This window comes from Ptiloglossa arizonensis, chromosome 13 (genome assembly GCF_051014685.1).
Source record: "Ptiloglossa arizonensis isolate GNS036 chromosome 13, iyPtiAriz1_principal, whole genome shotgun sequence".
NCBI lineage: Eukaryota > Metazoa > Arthropoda > Insecta > Hymenoptera > Colletidae > Ptiloglossa > Ptiloglossa arizonensis.
In genome coordinates, this window is record NC_135060.1 from 220,500 (window position 1) to 243,006 (window position 22,507).

At 33.5% G+C, this 22,507-nt stretch overlaps 5 protein-coding genes and 1 long non-coding RNA gene across 10 annotated transcripts; 3 read left to right on the top strand and 3 right to left on the bottom strand.

The window, feature by feature from the left end:
- Positions 1-3,622: 3,622 nt before the first annotated feature.
- Sage (salivary gland-expressed bHLH) lies at positions 3,623-9,306 on the top strand. The gene is made up of 4 exons (XM_076325183.1): positions 3,623-3,965; positions 5,749-5,917; positions 6,359-6,559; positions 8,524-9,306. Exons 1-4 carry the CDS (start codon positions 3,924-3,926, stop codon positions 8,982-8,984), a joined length of 873 nt encoding a protein of 290 aa, XP_076181298.1. The 5' UTR covers positions 3,623-3,923; the 3' UTR covers positions 8,985-9,306.
- Positions 9,307-9,579: 273 nt separating this feature from the next.
- LOC143153713 (uncharacterized) lies at positions 9,580-11,074 on the bottom strand. The gene is made up of 3 exons (XM_076325182.1): positions 11,036-11,074; positions 10,799-10,947; positions 9,580-10,713 (listed from the first exon to the last, which is right to left on the bottom strand). Exons 1-3 carry the CDS (start codon positions 11,055-11,057, stop codon positions 9,898-9,900), a joined length of 987 nt encoding a protein of 328 aa, XP_076181297.1. The 5' UTR covers positions 11,058-11,074; the 3' UTR covers positions 9,580-9,897.
- LOC143153711 (RAB6A-GEF complex partner protein 2) lies at positions 9,913-13,322 on the top strand. 5 transcript variants are annotated; one of them, XM_076325178.1, is made up of 7 exons: positions 9,913-10,812; positions 11,558-11,798; positions 11,869-11,990; positions 12,169-12,276; positions 12,349-12,498; positions 12,562-12,674; positions 12,758-13,322. In XM_076325178.1, the coding sequence occupies exons 2-7, from the start codon at positions 11,677-11,679 to the stop codon at positions 13,286-13,288; spliced, it is 1,146 nt and encodes a 381-aa protein (XP_076181293.1). In that variant the 5' UTR covers positions 9,913-10,812; positions 11,558-11,676; the 3' UTR covers positions 13,289-13,322. The 5 variants fall into 5 exon arrangements, with proteins under 5 accessions (XP_076181293.1, XP_076181294.1, XP_076181295.1 ...); XM_076325179.1 differs by having other exon boundaries at positions 11,580-11,798; XM_076325180.1 differs by lacking the exon at positions 9,913-10,812 and having other exon boundaries at positions 11,058-11,798; positions 12,758-13,060; positions 13,143-13,322.
- On the bottom strand, positions 12,290-13,588 carry LOC143153715 (uncharacterized). The gene is made up of 3 exons (XR_012993900.1): positions 13,342-13,588; positions 13,053-13,253; positions 12,290-12,968 (listed from the first exon to the last, which is right to left on the bottom strand). It is a non-coding gene; the product is annotated as an uncharacterized LOC143153715 (long non-coding RNA).
- Positions 13,589-13,907: 319 nt separating this feature from the next.
- On the top strand, positions 13,908-18,362 carry LOC143153709 (ribosome biogenesis protein BOP1 homolog). Its single transcript, XM_076325175.1, has 8 exons — positions 13,908-14,112; positions 14,667-15,602; positions 15,721-16,399; positions 16,485-16,694; positions 16,778-17,055; positions 17,125-17,224; positions 17,302-17,497; positions 17,570-18,362. The coding sequence occupies exons 1-8, from the start codon at positions 14,008-14,010 to the stop codon at positions 17,721-17,723; spliced, it is 2,658 nt and encodes an 885-aa protein (XP_076181290.1). The 5' UTR covers positions 13,908-14,007; the 3' UTR covers positions 17,724-18,362.
- Positions 18,363-18,624: 262 nt separating this feature from the next.
- On the bottom strand, positions 18,625-21,118 carry LOC143153710 (uncharacterized). Its single transcript, XM_076325176.1, has 3 exons — positions 20,981-21,118; positions 20,344-20,667; positions 18,625-20,222 (listed from the first exon to the last, which is right to left on the bottom strand). The coding sequence occupies exons 1-3, from the start codon at positions 21,067-21,069 to the stop codon at positions 18,734-18,736; spliced, it is 1,902 nt and encodes a 633-aa protein (XP_076181291.1). The 5' UTR covers positions 21,070-21,118; the 3' UTR covers positions 18,625-18,733.
- Positions 21,119-22,507: the final 1,389 nt, after the last annotated feature.

The following is a 22,507-nucleotide window of genomic DNA, read 5'->3' on the forward strand; positions in this document are numbered from 1 at the left end:
CGGAAATTGGAGGACGGTGTTTCACTGACTCGATTGGCCAACGACTACGGTGTCAGCTCTATAACCATCCGTCGCATTCAGTGGAATCATGCTCAGTTGCGTCAGCTGTCGGAGACACCGGGATCGGAGGTCAGAAAGAAGATGAGGAGGCCCGTGCTGGACAAGTTGGACGTTCGTCTACACGCGTGGTTCCTCGAGCGGCAATTAACCGGGGAGCGTATCTCCGACGCCACGCTTCAGGAGAAAGCGATAGAATTGAACGGTGAATTCGGAGGCCCGTCCTCGTTTTCGGCACCGAAAGGTTGGATATGGCGATTCAAGAAACGCCACGGGATTCACGGGGCGAGATGCGAGAACCCGGAATTACCCGCGAGATCCTCGGAGGAGTTCACTCGGGCGTTTCTACGCCGTTTAGAGGAGGGGGGGATAAAGCCGCGGAACGTTTACAACATGGATGAAACGGGCCTGATGTGGAAGGCCCTACCGCGCGTAATATTGAACCGCGCCGGTGAGGGAAGAATCTGTCGTAACAAAGTAAAGATGGCGCGCGTCAGCGTGGGACTGTGCGCAAACGCGACCGGAACCCACAAACTCCCGCCATTGTTCGTTCACAGATACGAGCGACCACGGGCCCTGAAGCACTGTAGGGACCGATTGCCGGTAGTTTTCAAGGCCCAGAGAAACGCTTGGGTGGACAGGTACGTGTTCCTCGATTGGCTGGAGAACGATTTTTTACCAGCCGTGAGAAACCAACAACTCGAAACGGGTAAAAGCGAGAAGGTGTTGCTATTGGTGGACGATTACACGGCTCACGTGATACCACCGGATCTACGAATCGAGGACGATCGGATAGAACTCGTATTACTTCCAGCGAACTTGATGCCGATTCTCCAGCCAATGTGCCAGGGAGTGACGAAGAAACTGAAGAGGTCCTTTCGTCACCGCATGCTCAGGAGGGTCACCGAGTTCCCCGGTGGTGTGGTGGACTTCTACGCGGACTACGACGTAAAGGACTGCATCGATCTGGTCAACGAGGCCTGGTTAGACGTGACGCAGGCTAATATCCGTGATTCCTGGAGAAAGTTACTAGGGATTCGAGCAACGAACGAGGAGGAGGCAACCGAGAGGCAGCGATCCATGATCGCGATCAGAGAGACCGTAGGGGGAATCGTGAGGGAAATGGTTCATCAAGACGAAGTCCACGACTGGTTTTCAGCCTGCGAGCAGCACGAGCTGGATCCGGATAAACTCGAAATCGAGGACGAACACTCTCGCGACCAAGGGGAATATCTGGACGAAGAAGAAGTGGAACGATTGATGATCAATCTGCTCCTATGGGCCGAAGACAAACCGGATTTTGTTAAATTCCACGCGCGATTGTTAAAAGATTATTACGATCTGGAGAAGAAATCACGATAGAACAAATAAACGCATCTTAGTTTTGTTCTTCTTCCCTTTTGTTATCTCATCGGAAAGCTTACTATGAAAGAAGTCCGATAATCTCGGATAAAAAACAGATTTCCTTCGTATGCTGTTTTAGAAACTCAAGATTCGGAAGACTCGTCTCGAAAATGTTTCACCGAGAGCTGAACAATTGACAATGTTGCAGAACTTGGAACCATTCTCTGCACGATCCGACACTGTACACCGAAACTTCAAGGACTTTCATTTTTCAACGAGTCACCTTGCCCTTTGATTCCAACTTGAAATTGTAATACGTTATAGAAAATACGTTCATCCGAATAAGCGAACCGATAAATAAATAATCGTTAACGGTACAATTATGGTTCAACCTTTTGATCCCTCTTTCGGATCATTCTTTGTAATATTTCTCGGTTTTCGATCTATAAATTATAATTGCGCGAACAATTTTTATACATTGTAAATAAAAAGTTGTAGAAAAATAATTTGTATATACTTATTATAGAAAAAAAAGTGTTTAATTTTTTTTTCTCTCCAGTTGAAACCAAAGCTCAACGAAAAGGGTAAAAACGTAATATCATATATCGGAAGTGAATGAAATTGAACAACAAAGATTAAAATCCATTAGTAAAAATTTAACCTTACCGAATGAAAATGCATAAATTGAAACGCGATCTCGTTCGCGTCAATTTTTAATTGGAAAATTTTTAGAAGCGTTACAAAATACTGAGTGGTAAGCGTTACTACTCGTTCTCCGTTTCAAAATAGTGACAGCTTTAATAATAACGAAATTTATAAAACTCCAAGCCGAACTATAGTAAATGTTAGGAATAGATAAATTTGGTGCTTCTCGAAGAAACACAACTGTTAAAAGGTAAACGTCTTTTTACCGTCCTTAATATTACCCAAAGAAACAGTCTGTAACACTTTCGAGGTACTCAACCTGTAGGCATAGTTTACTTTATTCACGTTTATACTCGTACTATATAAATATACAAACGTATGCGATGAGGAGAAAGGGTAACTTTTTCGCTCGTCAAAATGGTTGTAATTACGTCCGTCGTTACCAAACGAAAGTCATTGTCCTTCGCACACTTTCTTTGCATCCGTAAAAGTCCATTTCACGTGAAAGCGGACACTTTTTGTAGTATCTTGAAGGATTTTTAAAATGTTCAAAAATTCTAATTTTACAGTTACTCGAATTCGTGTTTACTTGTTTTCAATATATTGTAATTGTTTAATTGGCAATTGAACAAAAATTCGCTTTCTGGTGTTTACAGTGAGGGCACGGGGTACCGAATGAAAATTGTTTCGGTTTAAAAAATGATTTCTTTCGCAACTCTTTTACGCGAGTATATTTTTTTAGTAGGAGCGACAAATGGGGAGAAACAGGAACGTAGGCCTCTTTACCTACTTCAAGGGAAGTATTTTAAATAATGTTGCCATTTGAAAATTGGTCGTAAAAAACTAATCGAAGATAACGTTGTATCGAAGCGCGTTGCTCCGGTTATACGATACAAAATATAATAGGAGCGAAGTAAATGTCATGTAGCCATTTTTTAATAGGATCGGGATACAATACTTTGTATCGAATCTTCTTTACAAAAAAGTTTTCGAAGGTAACGATCGAAAATGAGCCGTATGAAAATTATTTAAAGTCAACGTTTAATGTTTGTTTCTGTACTGTCGCTCGAAAGAATTTCGTTCGTTCGTTGTACGAAAAGATTTGAAAATTTGGAAAAATCCTTCGAGATACGTTTAAATATCGCTGAAAATTGCAAGATTATCCGAGTTTCGGTAAAATCGGTCCGAGAGATCGTTGCTTCGAAAACTGTCCGAGTACACGTAGAGCCGAAACGTTTAATACTTTCGAAAGTCATAGTTCCCGCTGCATCTTCGAAAACGATCGCTATTCTTCGCAATCCGTTATACTTGCACGGTTCAACTCATTAGTATTACCATCGAGCGGGCGTCTATTATGTTTCGATGTTTGTATTCCCACTTTTATTCCGATCATCCCAGAGGTTCTCATACAATGCTCTCCGGGAACGGTCGTTGAGTCATTTGTCGCGCTAAAGCTACAGGAGCCGAGTGGGGAGCTGCTCGCGATACCAAAATTGTAGCGTTTAATCGTCGTTCGAAAGACGTAATCGCAAAACCACAAATTCCAAGGGTGATCAATGGATAATTTACACGCGAAGATCGTGGAGGTATCTCTGTTGTCTCGAGATCACTCGGAGCCACGGTTCTCCCTAAACTGAGAGTCTCTGTCGGAACACCTGAATACTTAATAAATGGATAAAATTAACATTAATAACGACTGTCTGTGACCGATCCACATGTTATCCGACGACAAACGCGTTCGACGGTCGTGTGCGACATATGCCTTAGGAAAGTTTCTCGAAGAAGGTGGATCAACCGTTCTCTACCTTCTTCTTCGTTAAAGTGTCCCGAGAGCAACGAGTCGTTACCTTCGTCAATATGTGATCCAATTTTGCGACATGGATTCGGAGGATTATACCAACGAACTGTCAAGGAAAGAGGTAAGGTCTGTCAATGTTCCTCGACCCGTTTCTCGACACGCAGGGGAGAATCGGTTGCGAAAACCGAGTTTTTCTTCTCTTTTCTTTTTTTTCCACCTGAAAAAATAAATTAAAAGTTTTTCGTCTCTTATCTAGATATACTTTGCGCGCAAATTCGTATAATTTTCGATCAGAAATGGGCAAAATGTACGTTGAAAGATAACTCGACGACGTATACCTTTCCTAATTTATATTTTTTTCGTAGCGGTACGTTTAAAAGCATTCGTTAACTATATCAACGAATATTTAATTAATTTGTACTTCGATTGTAGTGGAATCCTTCAAAGTGTTCACATGCTGTATTCGGCGTGTAACTACACAATATTTTTATTTGGCTTCAACGTCAAATATAGAACGCAGCAATGCTCTTCAAATTGTACTCGATCGGGAACAAGCTGTAATAGCTCGAAGGACGAATAGGCAAAATTTGACCGTGCTTGTTTCTTCTGCTCGTTCGACTTTGTGTACATTGAGAACGAGAGTGAAAAACAATGAGAAAGAGAGAGAGAGAGAGAGAGAGAGAGAGAGAGAGAGAGAGAGAGAGAGAGAGAGAGAGAGAGAGAGAGAAAGAGATACAGTTAGTACAATCATCGAGCGTTTATCGTGAATAATTATTCTACAACGATCGCGATCAATTGTAAGAAATTTTTGCGGAAAGTAATATATGTACACACCTTAATTATTTTTACCACACTATATATTTTCTTTTTTCTTATTTATATTCGAAGATAAGCAAAGTTTTATTCGAATAAAGAACAATAAAATTAACGTATAGCAATGTATCACGGTTGAATTCTACGATTCGAATTCTAATTTTTGCTTAACGAGTTACGGCTAAGAACTGATTTATCTGTTATTTGTTATTCGAAACTTTTAGTTGAATCAAAATTTCGTCCATTTCTTTCCGTTTCGATTACTTATCGTATACGTATCTACGTACTACCCCGAGTCATCGATTCGCGACTCGTAGATACGTAGGTACACGTCCGGATAAACGTATTTGGACAGATGCTTTGCGATATTTCAAATTGTTATTCGTCTAACGCTAAACCAACCTGATTTCAACCGATACAGTTTATAATAATACACAAGATATTAATAATTTTTAATAATTAACAAGATTATAATAATTTCTTCATTAACGGGGAGGCGAACACTTTGGTATACAATGATGTTACAATTTGTTATTCAAGACCTCGTTGGATAGTCATAGTGACGTACAAATGAAAGTTTACTTAAAATTGCAAAAGAACGAAAAAACGAAAGAACGAAAGAAATCTAGGGAATATAATTGTGGTGGAGGTAACGTTTTTAACAACTCGAGGAATAGAACCAGTAACAACTTGAAGGGCATTGCTGTATTTTGTAATTGTCTCGTCAGTGGATACCGAATGTATCGGTATTTCTTATTCAATAGCAAAGAATATTTTATTCGATTTTCGTACAGAGTACATTGTTGTCTAGATTAAATAGAAGGGAATAATGATTTTTTTATCTTCTCTAATACATGCGTGCCTTTTTACGCAATTAACTATCCGGAGTGTAAGTTGTTTTCTTTTTCCCGAAATTCTTCACGTAGATTGTTCTTTTTTCCATTACCATTTCGATACATCGAAATCGGTTTTAAATGTATTCCGATATTTTAGAATCGGTTCCAGATTTGTTCGAACATCGTTCCAAGTGCTTTTATTCTTTTTTTTTCATACCGCGCGGTGAAAGTGAAAGAGAGTACGGTGTTTTTCAGTTGGAAAATGATAGCAATAACGAGGACTGCGCTCACTCGCCGATATTGCTGGATCTAGACAAAAACTCTAAACAACAGCAAGAGGTACTAAGTCAGGAAGAAAGCTCTCCGTCTAAGTTGCCAGCAGTCGACCAATATTTGCAGGATCAATTAATCAGAAACAGATCAGGTATATTTATCGGTGAATATGTCGTTGGAAAAAAGAAACGTTAAGGAACAATCAGACGAGATATAAAATTAAAGACATTACAGGCTAATATTTCGAAAATTATAAAAGGTAAAATATAAAACGTACTTATACTATTAATGTGCGAACTAAACACATTCTCGTTAATTGTTACAAGCATTTTTTATCGAACGTTTCCTCTATTTTTCGAATCGTTAGAATTAAAAGAATCATAACCGACAGGTGTTTCTCCTCGCGCAGTGCGCTCTTATTGAACACTACAATTAGATTCAAACTTTAAGCTTCGATAATGCCTGCAGCATAGGTTGCTACCGAGGCACTTAAATACCATTAATCGAGTAGTAGAATGGGGATTTAAGTGTGCGTTTGGAAAATTTCCAAACAACGTATATTTTTCTAATTTTACAGAGTATTTATTTACAGATAATTTAATCGTAACTCGGCGACAATCTATAAGGAGAACATGGCAGGATGGAAACTTGGAGGATCGCCAGCAGAATAGCGATCGAGTGTTTGTGATCAGAGTACCCGAACCGGAAGTAATTAATACTCATCCACATTTAGAAATTCTTCATGAAACCAACATTAAATCGGTACAACGAGAACCATCGCAAACTGAAAAAGGTGCGAAAAATAAATAATAAATTTCACATTCTGTAGTTTCTTGGTAAACGTTACTAATTAATCAGTGAAAACTACAATTTGTGCAAGGTGAGGCATATAGTAGAATGACTGCTCGTAGGTGCCCTTGTTAGAAAATACTACCAATGATACTCTGCAATGATACAAAGAATAGTGGAATTTTGATCATTTTATCAAGTAATTGATATTTTGTTAAGTAATTATGTGTTCGATGAGTCAACACATTGACCGCCACGTCAGTTTTTCATATTTAAGGATGTCTTCGACATTTGTTCAAGTGTTAGAGTTCATTCCTTGTAGCAAAATTCCAAAGTTTTAACCACCTTGGACGGATTGAATGAAAAGTAGTACGTTTTCCTTCGAAAGGTCAAAGATTTAAAACAGTACCGATTCGGGTCGTTTCTCTGCATTCCTTTTGTATTTTTGTATAAAAAATTCTTTACCTGGAAGGAAGATTTTACTCGCGATCAGATTCGGGTGGAGATTTCGGAAGAAGAAACTGGCCGGGAGGAGTGTCGGAACGCTCCGAGAAAATATTGGTCGGCAACGCGTGTAGAGCGGTTTGCCGCTATGTACTCCGTAACTCGCGCTACTCTCGATTCGGCAGGACCGTAGCTAGGCGTATACAACGCCGATCGAGGGATTCAATGGGGCATCCTCCACTTTGCGTAAATAATGTTTCACTTCTTTTTCAAAACTTCAGGGTTCTGCATTCTTTATTTTTTTTCTCATATATTTCTACAAATATCAATCATTGAACTACGATCTACTATGGGAGAGTTTGAATAAAATTTTCAGCAATCGGGCAATCTATATACAACCCCCCGCAAGGTATTTTTTATAAAAATGCAAAAGTAATGCAAAGAAACGACACAAATTGGTACTTTTCTTAAACTTTGACCTTAATTTATAACTATTTAGAATCAAAAACTCAAAGCATCGTAACCATCAAAGTGCCACATACTAAATTAAATCTCACCGTGTACTCCTTGTAGTTCAGTCTTGTCGTCAAATGCCTTCTACTCTCTCCCCAAAATTAAAATATATCTTCGTGGATATCTGTGTGACTCAAATGAGAAACTAAAAATGACTGTTGGCCATTCTAACACCGAAAGATTGTTAAAGGATATCGATACCACGTACTCGAGGCGTTAATCGACGAGTATTAAGAATTGCAAGATAACTTGATCGAAAGTGGTGCTGATGGTGTCATAAAGGCTTCTTCGTGATTTACACGGGACCATAGGGACTGCAAAGATGTACAAGATTAAGTACTTCTCAGTTCCTTTTAAACTCCAGAGTTATAGAGTGCTCGATCTACAGCCTCCTAAGCTGGCTGATGAAAGTAGACCACCATAGAATCAACGAGAGTCCCGTGCCACAGTCGTAATGTCTTCGGAAAACATATTATGAAATTTTAAGTGAAATTTCTTTATAAAAACACTTGGAACCGGTCATCTTTTCATAATATTGTATCGTAATGATATCACAGTGGTAATTCGTATTCTGTACGGATATACGAGCGGATAGCCTGTACATGTATAGAAAACAAGTCTCGACATGGCAAAGCAACTTCGGAACTCGATCACAATTAATGACAAGACCCGATTGAGAAGACACGCAACGGGCAATTCTTCCATAACAATTAAAAGAAATTTATGACGTTGTCGGTGAATGTGTCCGGCGAATAAGAGCAATTGTGTATAAAAATAAATATAAGTAACAAGGGAGCCTCTTTTGTGGATTGTTTTATTATTTCATTTGTTACAATGTCCTTGTACCTACAACGTAAAGTCATAGAATTGAAAATATTGCTTTTTGTTCAACCTTCGTTCAACCAGTTTGTTAAAAATAGGAAACAGATTTTCAGGTCCCATGTTCACCAGTTATACGCGGAGAAATAATTTTTCGTTTAAATACCAATCGAGCCGATGCTTCGTTTTCAGATTACAAAAAGTCAGCTTGCGCTCGAGAACGAACGAGAATGCGGGACATGAATCGTGCGTACGACCTTCTACGATTACATTTGTCGAAATTCAAACCACCTGGAAAGAAATTGTCAAAGATCGAGTCGCTCAGGCTAGCGATAACCTACATCCGATATTTAGAGGATCAAGTGAAGCTACAGTCGAGCTACCACCAAGTGAAGCTACAATCTGGCTATAATCAAGTGAAGCTACAATCTGGCTACGTTCCCAACGTGCCAGACAGAAGTTACTACACCAGTGAAATGCCTGTTACGACAACCACATCCTTCGATGTACAACACCCTACACGACGGGAATCCTTCGCTTATTATCGTTACGATTATCACGCTCCATCACCATCAACGTTACCTTTGCCTATTCACCCTCGAGTACCAACCGAACAGGACGATCGACAATTCTCGTACGAGACACGACATTAATAATCCCCGTTAGAGAACCATCGTTACCATTGTTTCGGTCAAATGCAGCCGCTCAAGGTTACTTCCTCAATTGTGTTCCACATCAAATACGATTCTTATTTTTAAGCTATGAGACGCAGTGCATCCTGCAGACCTTCGCAAAGAGGGACCATTGTATAAAATGTGCTGCAAAGGCAAATGTCTTTAAAAATGTGTTTTAGAATTTCACGAAAATTTACTAACATGTTTGTAAAGATACTACTATAGAAAAGAAAGACTCAAATATATAATGTAATGAAACGAAAGCTTCTGCAAATTAATATAATGAAAACTTCCAAACTTTTATGATTGATTTCTTCGAACTTCCTTCGAATTCTATAGGAGCAAATTATAAGTTACGAACATTTATTCTTGGAACTTCTTTCGCCAGCTGAATGAGATATTCTTATATTAACTTTGTCATAACTATAGTGATATAAAAATCCTCTAGCTGCATTAATGTAACTCATTTTTACCATACCGTTTAGTTATCCCATTGCTCAAACTTTCGTCTTTCGCTGAAATTTATAATAACCCAGACTCTTTGAAAGATATAATGAAATACAATGGAATACAGTGAATAACCCTACTTTTATACATTATATTTATATAAAAAGTGGAATTCATTTACATAAAAATAATTTTTATGTACAATTTAATAATGTACAATTTCTGAACTTAAAATAAGAAAATGGTGAATTTGATGAAATCACCTTATTTTTAAATCGAGAATTTTTCATTTATATGACACAGCTTTCGTTATAAAATATTTTATACACAATTCTTAAAGTTAACGTACTAAATCGTTTCAATTATTAATTGCATTATTTGTATATTAAAAAATTAAAATTTATAAATAATTTTCTATTATTGAAAAAACATTATTAAGAAATTATTAAGAAAATTCTTCCTCAGATTCTTCTTCAACAAAATTCAAACTACTTCTTGACTTTCTGGTTCCAGAAACACAACTTTGTTGTTCATTTGTTCTTTCATTTCCTTCTGCTGCACAATTCTTTGAGTCGTGTACTTTATTAGGTACAGAATATCTAGCGGTAGATATTTTGGGACTTGTTTCATCATTGAATACATGATCTGTATTTATAGTAAAATTTGTTCTCTTAGCTTTTTGTACGCTTGCAGAATTAAATTCATTGAAAGACTTGCGTTTTGTAATTGCGGTACGTATGGTACGATTATTTATTTCATCCATTTCTTCGTCCGATTCTGCACTTTCATCTGTACATACATCAAAAACTGAATCTTTAGAACCTTGTTTCTCTTTTATTGCATTTTCTAATTCCCTTAATTTCTGTTTCTTTGAATTTAAAATTAACACAAATTTTCTATATAAATCCTGTTCCATGTTAGTTTTAACTTCTATCATATTTTCTATATCCGAACATAACTTCTTTTTTATATTCGTTAAATTTTCATTTTCTTTTTCTAACACATTTAACTTGTCTTGAATACTTTGATAAAATTTTAATGATCGTTGAAAATGTTCCGCGATAACTTTAACGTCTAAAACAGAAAATAACTTAATCCTGCCGACAGTCCACACATTTTTTTTCCATTCCAGTGTTGTATTTTCAACAAAAAATTGAATCTCTTTATCCTTGCCACAAAGTATTTCTTCTGTCTCTTGAAGATATTTATCGTGCGATTTGTCTAATTCGCAACAAAAGAAATCTATATCTCTGACATCCATCTATAATATCAAACTGTTTTTCTTAAGGGAAAGTTGCTAAATTGCTACAAATGTAAAAATTTGTCAAAATAAATTGCATACAAACCTGACCACTTAAAGGTAACATTGATGGTTCTAATAACATTACTTTAAAATTCGAATCAAGCCATTCGACGTAAAGTGTAAAGTTTTTTTTATCAATTTGATTGAAAATTTCACATGCACTTACTTTTGTCATTGCTACAATATATTTATCTTTATAGGTTAAAACAAATTAAATGGTTCAGAATTAAAAATCGATATTATTCTTGCATTATGTTTAAATAAAGAAATAAATATTTACAAATTTTGATAATAAAGTACATTTGTACGATTGCATGACATTTTCTAACTTAATAATCAATTGCTTTATATATCTTCATTTTCTATCAAATAAAAGTTAGGTTAAGTATGTTAAGTGACAGCATAGAATCGTAAATATAGGTAAAAAATCTAAGGATAGTAAATAAATAAAATGGGATCATAAACAGAAATGTGTGTATGTTTGAATTCGTTTCCATTCTGATTATATCGACAGTTAATGAATAGTTTAAATATTTATATCTAAATATAGAGTATTTAAAATATGTAGTATATTATAAATCGGCACAAGGGTTTCGTGCTGTTACATCAGATACGGTAACAAAGCTTGCACACATATAATCGTAGTTAATATTTTGTACAAAATCGAAGACGTTAATTCTGAAATGTAAACAAAGTATAGAAATAATACTTGTTAATACTTGTTACAAAATAATAATGTTATAACTAAAAATGGTGGTTGAACTACTTTATGAACATTGTTTTCTATAATGCTATATTTTAGACAAAACGTTAATTTATTTAAGGACAAGTTTGTAATAGAGATTAACTATTACTGAAAAACTACAATCAACATATTTTGAAATTTATTTAAAAAAATTATTTTTAATTATAACAAAAAACATGATTGAAATAACAGCAAAATTAATTAGAGGCCCTGTATACTTTTCTGGAGAAATTATAGAATGTTTAGTCACGTTCAGTAATCCACCGAATCCAAATCATCAAATATCTCAAAGTCATAGGTAATGTATATTTAGTTTCTTTTGAACAAAGTAGTCGCATTACTGTATATAAATTAAAAAGTAATTTCAGCGATATTTTTGAGAGTCTTGCTTGGGCCAGTGCACAAGTTCATTGCCAATGTTCCACAAATATCAAGTTTGTGTTGTCAGAAAAATTAAATACCACAGCTCGATTAGCAGCTATTAATGCAAGTAAGATTATAACATTTCAAAACAATATCACAATGAAATTTCTTTAAACATTAACTGATTGGTAATAAAATAAATATTGAATTATATATAACATAATGTAAATGTAATATTACTCCTTATTACTACTAGTAGTACTTATTAATTATTCAGTTTATCCTTTATAACAAGTATCTTGCAGATACAACATTTGCTCCATGGCAGCAAGATAATGGCCACGTTGTACTGAATACAAAGCCTAAAATTTTATTTTGTGACTTAAGATTATCACCTGGTGAAAGTAAAACATGTGAGTCTTTATAAAAAAGATGGATGTATTATATTATATAAAACTTAGAAATTTTACATTTACATTTTATAGATATTTACCGGGAAATAATTCCAAGTGATGCACCTCCATCGTATAGAGGACATGCAATAAAATATTCTTATAAAATTACAGTTGGAACACAACGAGTAAATACTGCTATTAAGTTACTTCGTGTACCTTTCAGAGTACTTTCTTTAAGTGGTAATGTTATTTATTTATTTTAAACGTAATGTACATGTGATATTAATATCATAATTTTAACAGAATTGCCTGAAATAACCACTTGCAACGATAGTGTTGATTTGAGTCCGAATAATCCATTCATGGAAACACAACACAGAGAAACTCCATTAGATATTGCATTACAAACTCTCCAGGTTTGTTAAATTTTGAACAAAAAGTGTATATTTTGGCATATAAATGTAACATAAATTAATACTTTACCGTTAAATGTATTTAGAATTTAACGGCCAGACGAAGTCCAAATTTTTACAATATTACGAATGGACGCGGACGTGTTGTAAGGTTCTGTCTTTTTAAAAATTCTTATAAACTCGGAGAAGATATAGTTGGGACGTTCGATTTTTCAAATGCCACCGTTTCGTGCGCGCAAGTGTCGGTAGCGCTGCAGTCAGAAGAACATATTTCGGAAGAATACAGACGAGGAAAAGCTGCAATTCCAACATTAGTCAGTTATAATAAACATCACGAGATGTGTATGGGTTTGAAATACTCTCATTTAGTATTACCCATACCTTTACACGTAACTCCAGATTTTACCACTGATTTAATGACACTAAAATGGAGATTGCATTTTGAATTTGTTACAACTTCTAAATTAATAGAAATGCCTAATGAAAGTACTAATAATTGGCAAGGACCATTAACTCTGGATGTTGAAACAATGATTTGGGACTTGCCCGTTCACATTCATCCAACAACTACACCACCCAATACTGCACAACAAACAAAGTATAGTATAGTGATATAGCAAATTGAGAAATACTATTAATATGATGCAAGGACTTCTTAGAGTTTTATTACCTTTCATCAATAATTGTTTAGTTGCTTACTTTTATAACTATTCACTGTATAAATATGAAAAAAATTTCCTATATGGAAAATATTGTACATATATAAAATATGTAGCATATTCAAATTTATTAGGACAAATTATATTTTGACTAACGATAATTTATATAGTAGTTTAATGCATTAAGTAGTGTATAAGTAGCACTGTAATGTAGTTTTCTTTTATATATGTACGTATACATTAACAAATTGTAAAAGAATGAAAATTTTGTTAATTATTATATACATTGTATGAGCATTCCATTTGTAAGAAAAGAAAACTAACATTTCTTATATATTATCAATAAATTTAATTAACCTTAGTTAAACTTAAGTCTACTCCATTAATTTATGTTCTATCAGAATTAATACATTCAGAAATTCTGTTTTTGTGACGTATCATTTTTTTTTATTTTTTTTTTTTTTATTCCATGAAGTTTATAAACTGTAGAAAGGAAACTTCAATTTGTATTCCTTACGCAAAGAGCAATGGCAAATCTATCAGGTTTTGACCGCTCACCTGTTACTATAAGTTTATGCTGCATACACGCGTGTAATTTAACGTGTTTGAAGCTACCGATTGCACGTGAAATTTACATAACCTTGTTTTTTATTTATATACATATGAAACTTTAAAAAATGAAAGATCGAAACAAGAATTTAAAAAGAAAACAAATTAATTTTAAAGTTGAAGGTAGTACCAAGGGAGTGGAAAATAATTCAATAAAATATGAAGAAGAATCGGTAAAATTTTGTTTTCTACAACATGTTCTAACCTATAGAAATATAACTTATTAATAAAAATTAATTGACATATATTTTAAAATGCAACATTCTGAAGGAATTTTTTCTAAAGAAATTATATATTAATTCAATTAAACATCGTCATAAAAATGTACCTAAGTTAATTGATAATTATTATTATAATTGTAATATTATTGATGCATTGTTATATACCATTAAAAGTGCTATGCACATATATGTATTACAATTAGCATACAACGTAAAAAGATTTATTTATTCTTACAAACCTATTTATTCAAATAGGTATATAATGTAAATAACCTGCGAGTCTTCTACAACATTAACCCACAGTTGAGAATGGACTCATGTTACGCTTATTTCCTGCAGTTTGTTATGTTTTATAATTCAATAATATAAGTAATTTACTATTTATTGATTATTTTAAGCTTAATGATACATGTCAGTCATTACATATAGAATAATCCACATCTTGATGCAAATCCATTAATAATCACAACTACAAAAATGATATTTGTTATAAAAAAATTGTTTAGGATTCGGGTACTGAAGATTTATTGCAAGCTGAAGTAAATAATAATGATGAGAGCACAGATGAAGAAGTTAATGAAAATGAAGATATAATTGAATCCGATACTGAGAAAGATCCAATAGTCTTTGAATCTGATAATGAAGAAAATGAATTAGAGTTTGAAACTGATTCTGATGACTTTGGTTTAGATGAAGATTATTCCGAAACTGATTATGAAAATATTTCTGGTGAAGAAAGTGATACAGATGACGAGTTGGAAAGAAAAACTGAAGATTCTGTGACTAGTTTAAAACCTAAATGTAATAAGCCTAAAGTGAAAGCTATGACTGCTGAATCTTCTGAGACTAAAATTACAAGTACAGATACATCTGTCCTATTAAAAACTAATAAATCAAATAAGTCTTCTATAAATGAAATTGATACACCAAGCAAATTGAAATCTTCTAAAGTTTCACAAAAAGATAAAGTACAAAATAAGAAAAGTTTAAAGTCGGATAAGTTAAAAAAAAATGTATATATTACATTGAATGAAAAATCAGCAAAAACATCTAATAAAACAGACACTAAAAAAAGTGTGGCACTAAGTATAAAGAGCAAAGTTACAAGTAATAATGTTCCAAAGCTAAGTCAGCAATTAGATGAATATGAATACGACACTTCAGATGAAGAAGATATTCGTAATACAACTGGTAACATACCGATGAAGTGGTATGATGATTATGAACATATTGGTTATAATTGGGATGGTAAAAAGATTATAAAACCTCAAAAAGGTGATCAATTGGATAATTTCTTGAAAAGAATGGAAGATCCTGATTTTTGGCGAACTATAAAGGATCCTCAAACTGGACAGGATGTTGTATTAAGTGAAGCAGATATAGAATTGATTACAAGGATTCAAAAACAAAAGATTCCTGATGCAACTTTTGACGAATATGCTGTAAGTTCCTTTTCTATTGGGAATCTTATTGAAAGTATCTTATTTTCTATTATTTTATGATCTTGTAATAATTTAGGAACTACACCTATATTCATCCTGTACTTTTTTTTTATTATAGCCATGGGTAGAATGGTTTACTTCAGAGGTGATGAAAATGCCAGTGCGCAAATTTCCTGAACATAAACGTTCATTTTTACCATCTAAACCAGAAGCTAAGAAGGTTTCAAAATTAGTTCATGCGCTTAAAATGGGTTGGATAAAATCTACTGCTGAAACAGAAAAAGAAAAGCAGCAGAAAAAGTATGAACCACAGTTTTACATGTTATGGCAATCAGACGATCAGGCTGAAGAAATGCGTAGAATTCATAAGCACATCCCACCGCCTAAAAGACATTTACCTGGACATGCAGAAAGTTATAATCCTCCACCAGAGTATTTGTTTGATAAGAAAGAACTAAAAGAGTGGAATAAATTACAAACAACACCATGGAAACGAAAGTTACATTTTATTCCACAGAAATATAACTCGCTTCGCGAGGTTCCTGCTTATCCTAAGTATATTAAAGAAAGATTTCAAAGATGTCTGGATTTGTACTTGTGTCCTAGAGCACTAAAAATGAGATTAACAATAGAACCTGAAGCCTTAGTACCACAGTTACCTAGTCCAAAAGATCTACAACCATTTCCTACGACAATGTCTATGGTATTTAAAGGTCATGCGGATATGGTTAGAAGTGTTACTACAGAACCAATGGGTCAATACATTGCTTCTGGTGGAGACGATATGAATCTAAAAAGTAAAGTTTCGTTAATTTGACAAAGAAGCAAATAATATATTTTACATGTAAAGTTATGTAATATATGTTACTAATTGTGTTGCAGTATGGGAAATAGCAACGGGCAGATGTGTGAAAACGGTTCCATGTGGCGGAATAATTAGGTCTGTAGCTTGGTGTCCAAATCAGGCTCTATCACTTATAGCGGTTGCAGCTGATAAGAAAGTTGTTTTAATAAATCCTGGAGTTGGAGATCACTTAATTACCAGTAAAACGGATCAATTATTGGAAATAATACCTCAAAGTGATGTTATAGGTATAATAGAATACGTAACTTTATTAATGGTGATTCAAAAGTATGTTAGAATTGAAGTAATTACATGTACTTTATTGCATTAGTAAGCAGCAGAGTTAAAACTGCTGTCCAGTGGGATCAAGCAGAAGGTGATCAGTGGTCCCAGGGTATTAGGATAATTTTAAATCACTTCAAAATAGTAAAACAAGTAACATGGCATGGCAAAGGTGATTATTTTGCCACTGTTATGCCAGATGGTCAAAACAGATCTGTTCTAATAAATCAGTTATCAAAACGAAGATCTCAACTTCCTTTCACTAGGTCAAAAGGCTTAATACAGTGCGTTTTGTTCCATCCAATTAGGCCGTATTTATTTGTAGCGGTAAGCGGAAATTAAGTATACATTAGAGTATAAAATTTCAATTTATTAATAGAGATAAAATAATTGCAGACTCAACGAAATGTGCGAATATATGATTTAGTTAAACAAGAAATGATTAAAAAATTACTATCGAACTCACAATGGATATCATCAATGGCAATACATCCTGGTAAATATTTTGAATGTTATCCGAATATGTACTCATGACTCCTTCTTTATACCTAATGCTTAATTATTTATTTTCAGGGGGTGATAATATTTTAGTAGGCACTTATGATCGTAAAATGCTTTGGTTTGATCTTGACTTGAGTACGAAACCGTATCAGACATTGCGTTTACATGGTACAGGTGTACGAGGTGTTACATTTCACAAGCGATATCCTCTTTTTGCGTCTGGTGCCGATGATAGAGGTCTCATCGTTTCCCATGGAATGGTGTACAAGTAAGATTATACATTTATAATTATTTGACATCATTATCAGTTATGCATTATTTATTTTGATATACATTTTAGTGATTTACTGCAAAATCCATTGATCGTGCCGCTGAAAAGATTATGCAATCACGAATCTTACAATGATTTTGGTATTTTGGACGTAATGTTTCATCCTATTCAACCATGGGTATTTTCAGCAGGTGCAGATTCAACGATACGAATGTATACTTGAATCATATCTGTAGCTTTAATTTTAATTAACAAATTTGATTTCTTTTCGTGCGTGTTTATATGAAATAAAATGTAAACAAATACTATTGTGTATAAAAAAATCGTAGAAATTCCGACGAAAGATTTTTTATGAGAAAGTAAAAGTTAAAAGCTAAATTTATTTCACGTGTTTTATTTATTTATTTATTTTTTTTTTTTTTTTTTTTTTTTGCGAAAATGTGTAACATAACTTGCATTGTAATTGTTTACAAAGATTAAACATATAGGAACTTCTATGTCGCAAGAAAAAGCTATGCGATGCGATAGTCTAATTACGACAAAAATATCGTACAAGATTCTACAATAAATATTCCATAATCAAAATAATAAAAAATGTATCTACTTCTATACAACGTGATTCGTAAGATTCGTAATAACTCGATATTTAAACATTCTTAAGACTACAAATCGGATGAACCTTTAAGGATACGACAAGTCTTAATACATTCACAAAGGATCTAAGACTAGTTTCTACATACTGTGTTAGGAAGAAAGAAGATTATTGTTTCCATTAGTAAAATTATTAATAAACAACAGATTAGAGTGTAGAAGAACATAATAAAGATATAAACCGTTTATAGAATCGCATAATACTTTACAAAGTTGAATGCTTAATAGGTAAGATCAGTAACAATTTAATTTGTTTTATCGATTCAGTAAGTTGTAAGAAACTATTTAGAATATATATTGCACATAACAATAACAATACATATTTCATCTTCAAATAGCAAAAGAATTAAACAACTTGTTTAAAAAGTTTTTTTTTAAACCTAATAGTAATAAAAATCCTTAAATAATGGATAATTATGGAATGATGATGAATATGTACTATAATACACCCTACGGCTGAATAAATTAAGAACTCACGTTTCTTACAATATTATTGACAAATCTAGAAGTACAATGAACTAAAATTATCAGTATTATGAATGCATACATTAAATACGCGTCACGGAGATACAGATACACGTATTATGATGGTGGTGGTGAATGACCCAAACATTGCCACTCAGGTTCTCCGCATTCACAGATACGACCAGCGTGCCTAACTTGAAAAACTGTAACTATACCTCTGTTATCGTCAAATCTACAAGTAATATGTAAATCATGGATTAAGAAAGTATAAAATTGACTACCCCACCTTTGTCTCAGATATACTGATCTAGGATCTTCGCGAAGTACGTTTTCAATTGCTACCTTTTGGTCATTAATTTTGGTTCCTAGTATTTCATTTAATTGAATAAGAGCTCGATCGTTAAATATCACATACAGGGGTGTTTGAGGTCTTGATATCCACTCTGGAATTCTTACTTCTAATGAAGAGTTAGCCTCTGCTTCTCTATTTTCAGCATTTCTTTGTTCGGATGAAAACATTGCATTTGTATCCGCACTATCCGGTAAATTACTATTCGACATAGTCCTCGCTACTTCAACATTCGGCAAAACTTGCGATGGAGTAAGCGTTTGTGATTCCAAACCTTCTTCTCCATCAGGAGCCTCGCGTATTCCCATTCTTATAGGAGAATTATCGATTCTCGCATTTAATGAACGTCTACGAATTAAATCTAAATCGGTACCGCATACTGTACTTGGCCCATCTGCTCCATCTAAAAGTCTAGATCGAGAAGCATGCGCTTCTATGAAATTAGACCCTGTACCTCTTGATGTGTACATTGACTCAACATTTGTACGACCACTTATGTTAGTATTTTGTAATCTACTATTTATATCTACTAAACTATCTGCTTGTTGTTCCAAATTGTCTGAAAATGTATTATGTCCAGTGGATATGTTCAGGTTTGATCTTGCATCAGACGAAGTATCAGAAAACGTGTAAAACGCTCTATGTATACCAGTTACATCTACATTATGTTGTAATGTGCTATTGTTGTGCAAATTAATATCACTTAATTCAGAGAAATGTCTCACACTGTTGTAATTTTCAAAGTTTGAATTTCTCTGAAACTCTTCTGCTTGTAATCGTAAAGCAATCTCTTCATCTCTGGAAATGTCTGCGTCTTGACTCATATCATTGGTATTTTTTCTATAATAAGAGTCTGAAAGTAGACTTCTCGTTTCATCCCCAAGATTAACATTTGCATTAAAGGTGCCACATGTTTGACTTCTACTTAAGCTGGTAGTCTCTTCTATACATACAAATGTGTTATCTACATTAGATTCCTGTGACCTGTTATTTAATTTCTCAAAACATACTGGACTGTCATACTGTGGTATATAAGGTTTTATATCTAATACAGGCGATTGATCCACCATATCCACACCTTCAAAATAAATGGTATGATTTTCTATTCTTGTAATCTTTACTAAACTTAAACCAATTGGACATGGACGATGAGGAGATCGTGTGGAAAACACACCAGTTTTTGTACCATTTAATCTTGGTGGTGCAACTTTGGCACGAACATGCGTTGAATCATTTCTATGAAAGTAGAATAAGACCCTATTAAAATAAAAATAATCAGAAATGAAACAGAAGTTTGTAACTGTAATATTTAATGGTTATTAGTTGGTTAAACACTTAAAGCCAAATTTAAGAAAATTTTTTTCTTCTACTATCTTACCACATATGCGAAAAATCTTGTAATCCTTCAAGTGCATGGTCTGGATTGGTATATATCGAGTTATATAGCAATAACTTTCCTGGTACTTTTCCACAAATTCCTGGCTGTCTAGGAGTACCGCGTTTACTTGGAAACCAAGTAGATATTATTCCAATTGGTTTCAGTTTTACATTATCATCATCTGCACTAGTGCTAGGTTTTACATCATCCGAGGATATAACTTTTGCTTCAGATATAGATGCTCCATTTCTATATGATTCTAAGAGACGCTTTATGGAATCAACATCTTTTTCATGTATATAACGAAGAGTTTTTATTTGTTGCCTGTAAATATCAAAGAGAAACAATGTGATAAATATAATTTAGTGTTAAGAGTACATTAATAGTATTTATGATTAAAATATATATAATATTTTAGTGAACTTCAACAGGTAGTAACAGATGTCAAGTAATATTTTCATCTTACAATATTCATTTTTAGTCATGTATGATATGTAGGTGTAACATTGCATGACATATGCATGTGTGTATGCAGGTGCATAGAAAACAGCACGTTTGAATGGAACTTGTTGATACCGTTTCAAATAATTCTTTGAATCTATAAAGACATGGTACAATGAAAGGAATCAAATAATACCTCAAGTTATTAATTTCTTTTCTGGCTGTATTTAACTGACCAAGCAAGTATTTAACATTAAAATCTGAATTTTGACATGTCGAATCCATAACTACTAATTGCTCTTTCGAGCGAAATCGCCGGTTGAATCGAATAGAATGAAATGGGATATACCTGAACCATAGATTAAACAAATACTACAAGAACGACTCTAGTTTTAGGGCCTGAAGTAATTGATCGTGAACGAAACAGATATAGAGGCGACAGTGTCGCTCAAATTCCATTCGTTTTGTGTCAGAAGAGATCACAAAGGTCTTTTCATTGTTACTCGTGCCAAAGACGTAAAATATTCTAAGCTTTAAAATTTTGTTTAAAGAAAATGAAGATAAAAACAGAAAAGAAAGTAAAAAACCTTCTCTTATATATATATATATATATATATATATATATATATATTAATGTCAGAAACAGAATATTTAAAGGAAAAATCAAATATTTGTTGGTCATGATAAATATTAGTAGCTGATACTTAAAGTAATAATTATTAAAAAATGTGCATGTTATCGCTCGATGGAAACTACAAGAATGTGTTGGTATCTTCTATTAGGGGATTATTATTATATACTATTATATAATCATAACATTACGATATGGGATATATTGAATCGTTTAAATTATATATAAACTCATTGAAGGTAAAAGAGTTCGTAAATACTTCAATTGATATCGATTAATGTATTGATGTGCTCTAGGAATGAAATAATGGTATAATTGTTTCATTTCCAAAGGATGTGGTTTTCTACCACATAATATATCGCAGAGAAATTACAAATTTATTTGTACAATTATTTCAAAGTTTTCTCAATAAATGATATGCAAGCGAGCAAAACACCAAGCAATACAGTAAGCAAAAAATATTGAAAAGTAAGTTCGTGGAACAAACTGAACGATTATCTAGAGTTGGCTACGTAAGTACTCATCCACCTATCACATTCGGCGTACGTATATCTAGGGAAAAGAATCAATTTTTATTAATAAAAAATATGGTGACATTTTCAAAAATTCATAATTATAGTACATAGTGAGGAATTAAGTAAAATATAATGTATCGAAAATTATTTAATCAGTAATCTGAATCGATAATTTTGAAGGTACCACGGATGGTAAGGAGGCATCTGAACTTTTGACCACTATGACATGAAAAAGCATTGCTTGCAACATCTATTCTGTAACTTACCTATGGTAATTCAATCTAATTTCATCTTATTTTAACATACAGAATTGTCTTTTACGTTTTCGTATATTTGTTGCCAAGTTTCCTGTATATTTATCATTACCTTAACAAATTATCTACAGTGAATTAGATTTAATTGAATGCTACATATAAAAACATATTTCAGCTAGTAAAAAAGATTAAAGATGACTTTGACAAATAGATATGTAAATGTATTTATTTTAATAAATACATATAATGTAAAATCTAGTTTAATAGTTTCCAACTTTCTATTCAAGCTTTTTTAAAATCGTTTTTATTCACGATTGTGTGTT

What these genes read in the sequence shown, in the direction of transcription:
- LOC143153713 (XM_076325182.1), bottom strand. Translation starts at nt 11,057, where the DNA reads ATGTACTTTATTATCAAAATTT. An exon ending in GTACTTTATTATCAAAATTT is followed by an intron (nt 10,948 to 11,035) that starts GTAAATATTTAT and finishes TAACCTATAAAG; the next exon opens with ATAAATATATTGTAGCAATG. An exon ending in TGTTACCTTTAAGTGGTCAG is followed by an intron (nt 10,714 to 10,798) that starts GTTTGTATGCAA and finishes TTGATATTATAG; the next exon opens with ATGGATGTCAGAGATATAGA.
- LOC143153710 (XM_076325176.1), bottom strand. Translation starts at nt 21,069, where the DNA reads ATGGATTCGACATGTCAAAATTCAGATTTTAATGTTAAATACTTGCTT. An exon ending in AAAGAAATTAATAACTTGAG is followed by an intron (nt 20,668 to 20,980) that starts GTATTATTTGAT and finishes TGATATTTACAG; the next exon opens with GCAACAAATAAAAACTCTTC. An exon ending in CAAGATTTTTCGCATATGTG is followed by an intron (nt 20,223 to 20,343) that starts GTAAGATAGTAG and finishes TTATTTTAATAG; the next exon opens with GGTCTTATTCTACTTTCATA.
- LOC143153711 (XM_076325178.1), top strand. Translation starts at nt 11,677, where the DNA reads ATGATTGAAATAACAGCAAAATTAATTAGAGGCCCTGTATACTTTTCT. An exon ending in ATTAGCAGCTATTAATGCAA is followed by an intron (nt 11,991 to 12,168) that starts GTAAGATTATAA and finishes AGTATCTTGCAG; the next exon opens with ATACAACATTTGCTCCATGG. An exon ending in ACCTGGTGAAAGTAAAACAT is followed by an intron (nt 12,277 to 12,348) that starts GTGAGTCTTTAT and finishes TACATTTTATAG; the next exon opens with ATATTTACCGGGAAATAATT.
- LOC143153709 (XM_076325175.1), top strand. Translation starts at nt 14,008, where the DNA reads ATGAAAGATCGAAACAAGAATTTAAAAAGAAAACAAATTAATTTTAAA. An exon ending in GGCCGTATTTATTTGTAGCG is followed by an intron (nt 17,056 to 17,124) that starts GTAAGCGGAAAT and finishes AAATAATTGCAG; the next exon opens with ACTCAACGAAATGTGCGAAT. An exon ending in ATCAATGGCAATACATCCTG is followed by an intron (nt 17,225 to 17,301) that starts GTAAATATTTTG and finishes ATTTATTTTCAG; the next exon opens with GGGGTGATAATATTTTAGTA.
- Sage (XM_076325183.1), top strand. Translation starts at nt 3,924, where the DNA reads ATGGATTCGGAGGATTATACCAACGAACTGTCAAGGAAAGAG. An exon ending in ACGAACTGTCAAGGAAAGAG is followed by an intron (nt 3,966 to 5,748) that starts GTAAGGTCTGTC and finishes GGTGTTTTTCAG; the next exon opens with TTGGAAAATGATAGCAATAA. An exon ending in ACCATCGCAAACTGAAAAAG is followed by an intron (nt 6,560 to 8,523) that starts GTGCGAAAAATA and finishes CTTCGTTTTCAG; the next exon opens with ATTACAAAAAGTCAGCTTGC.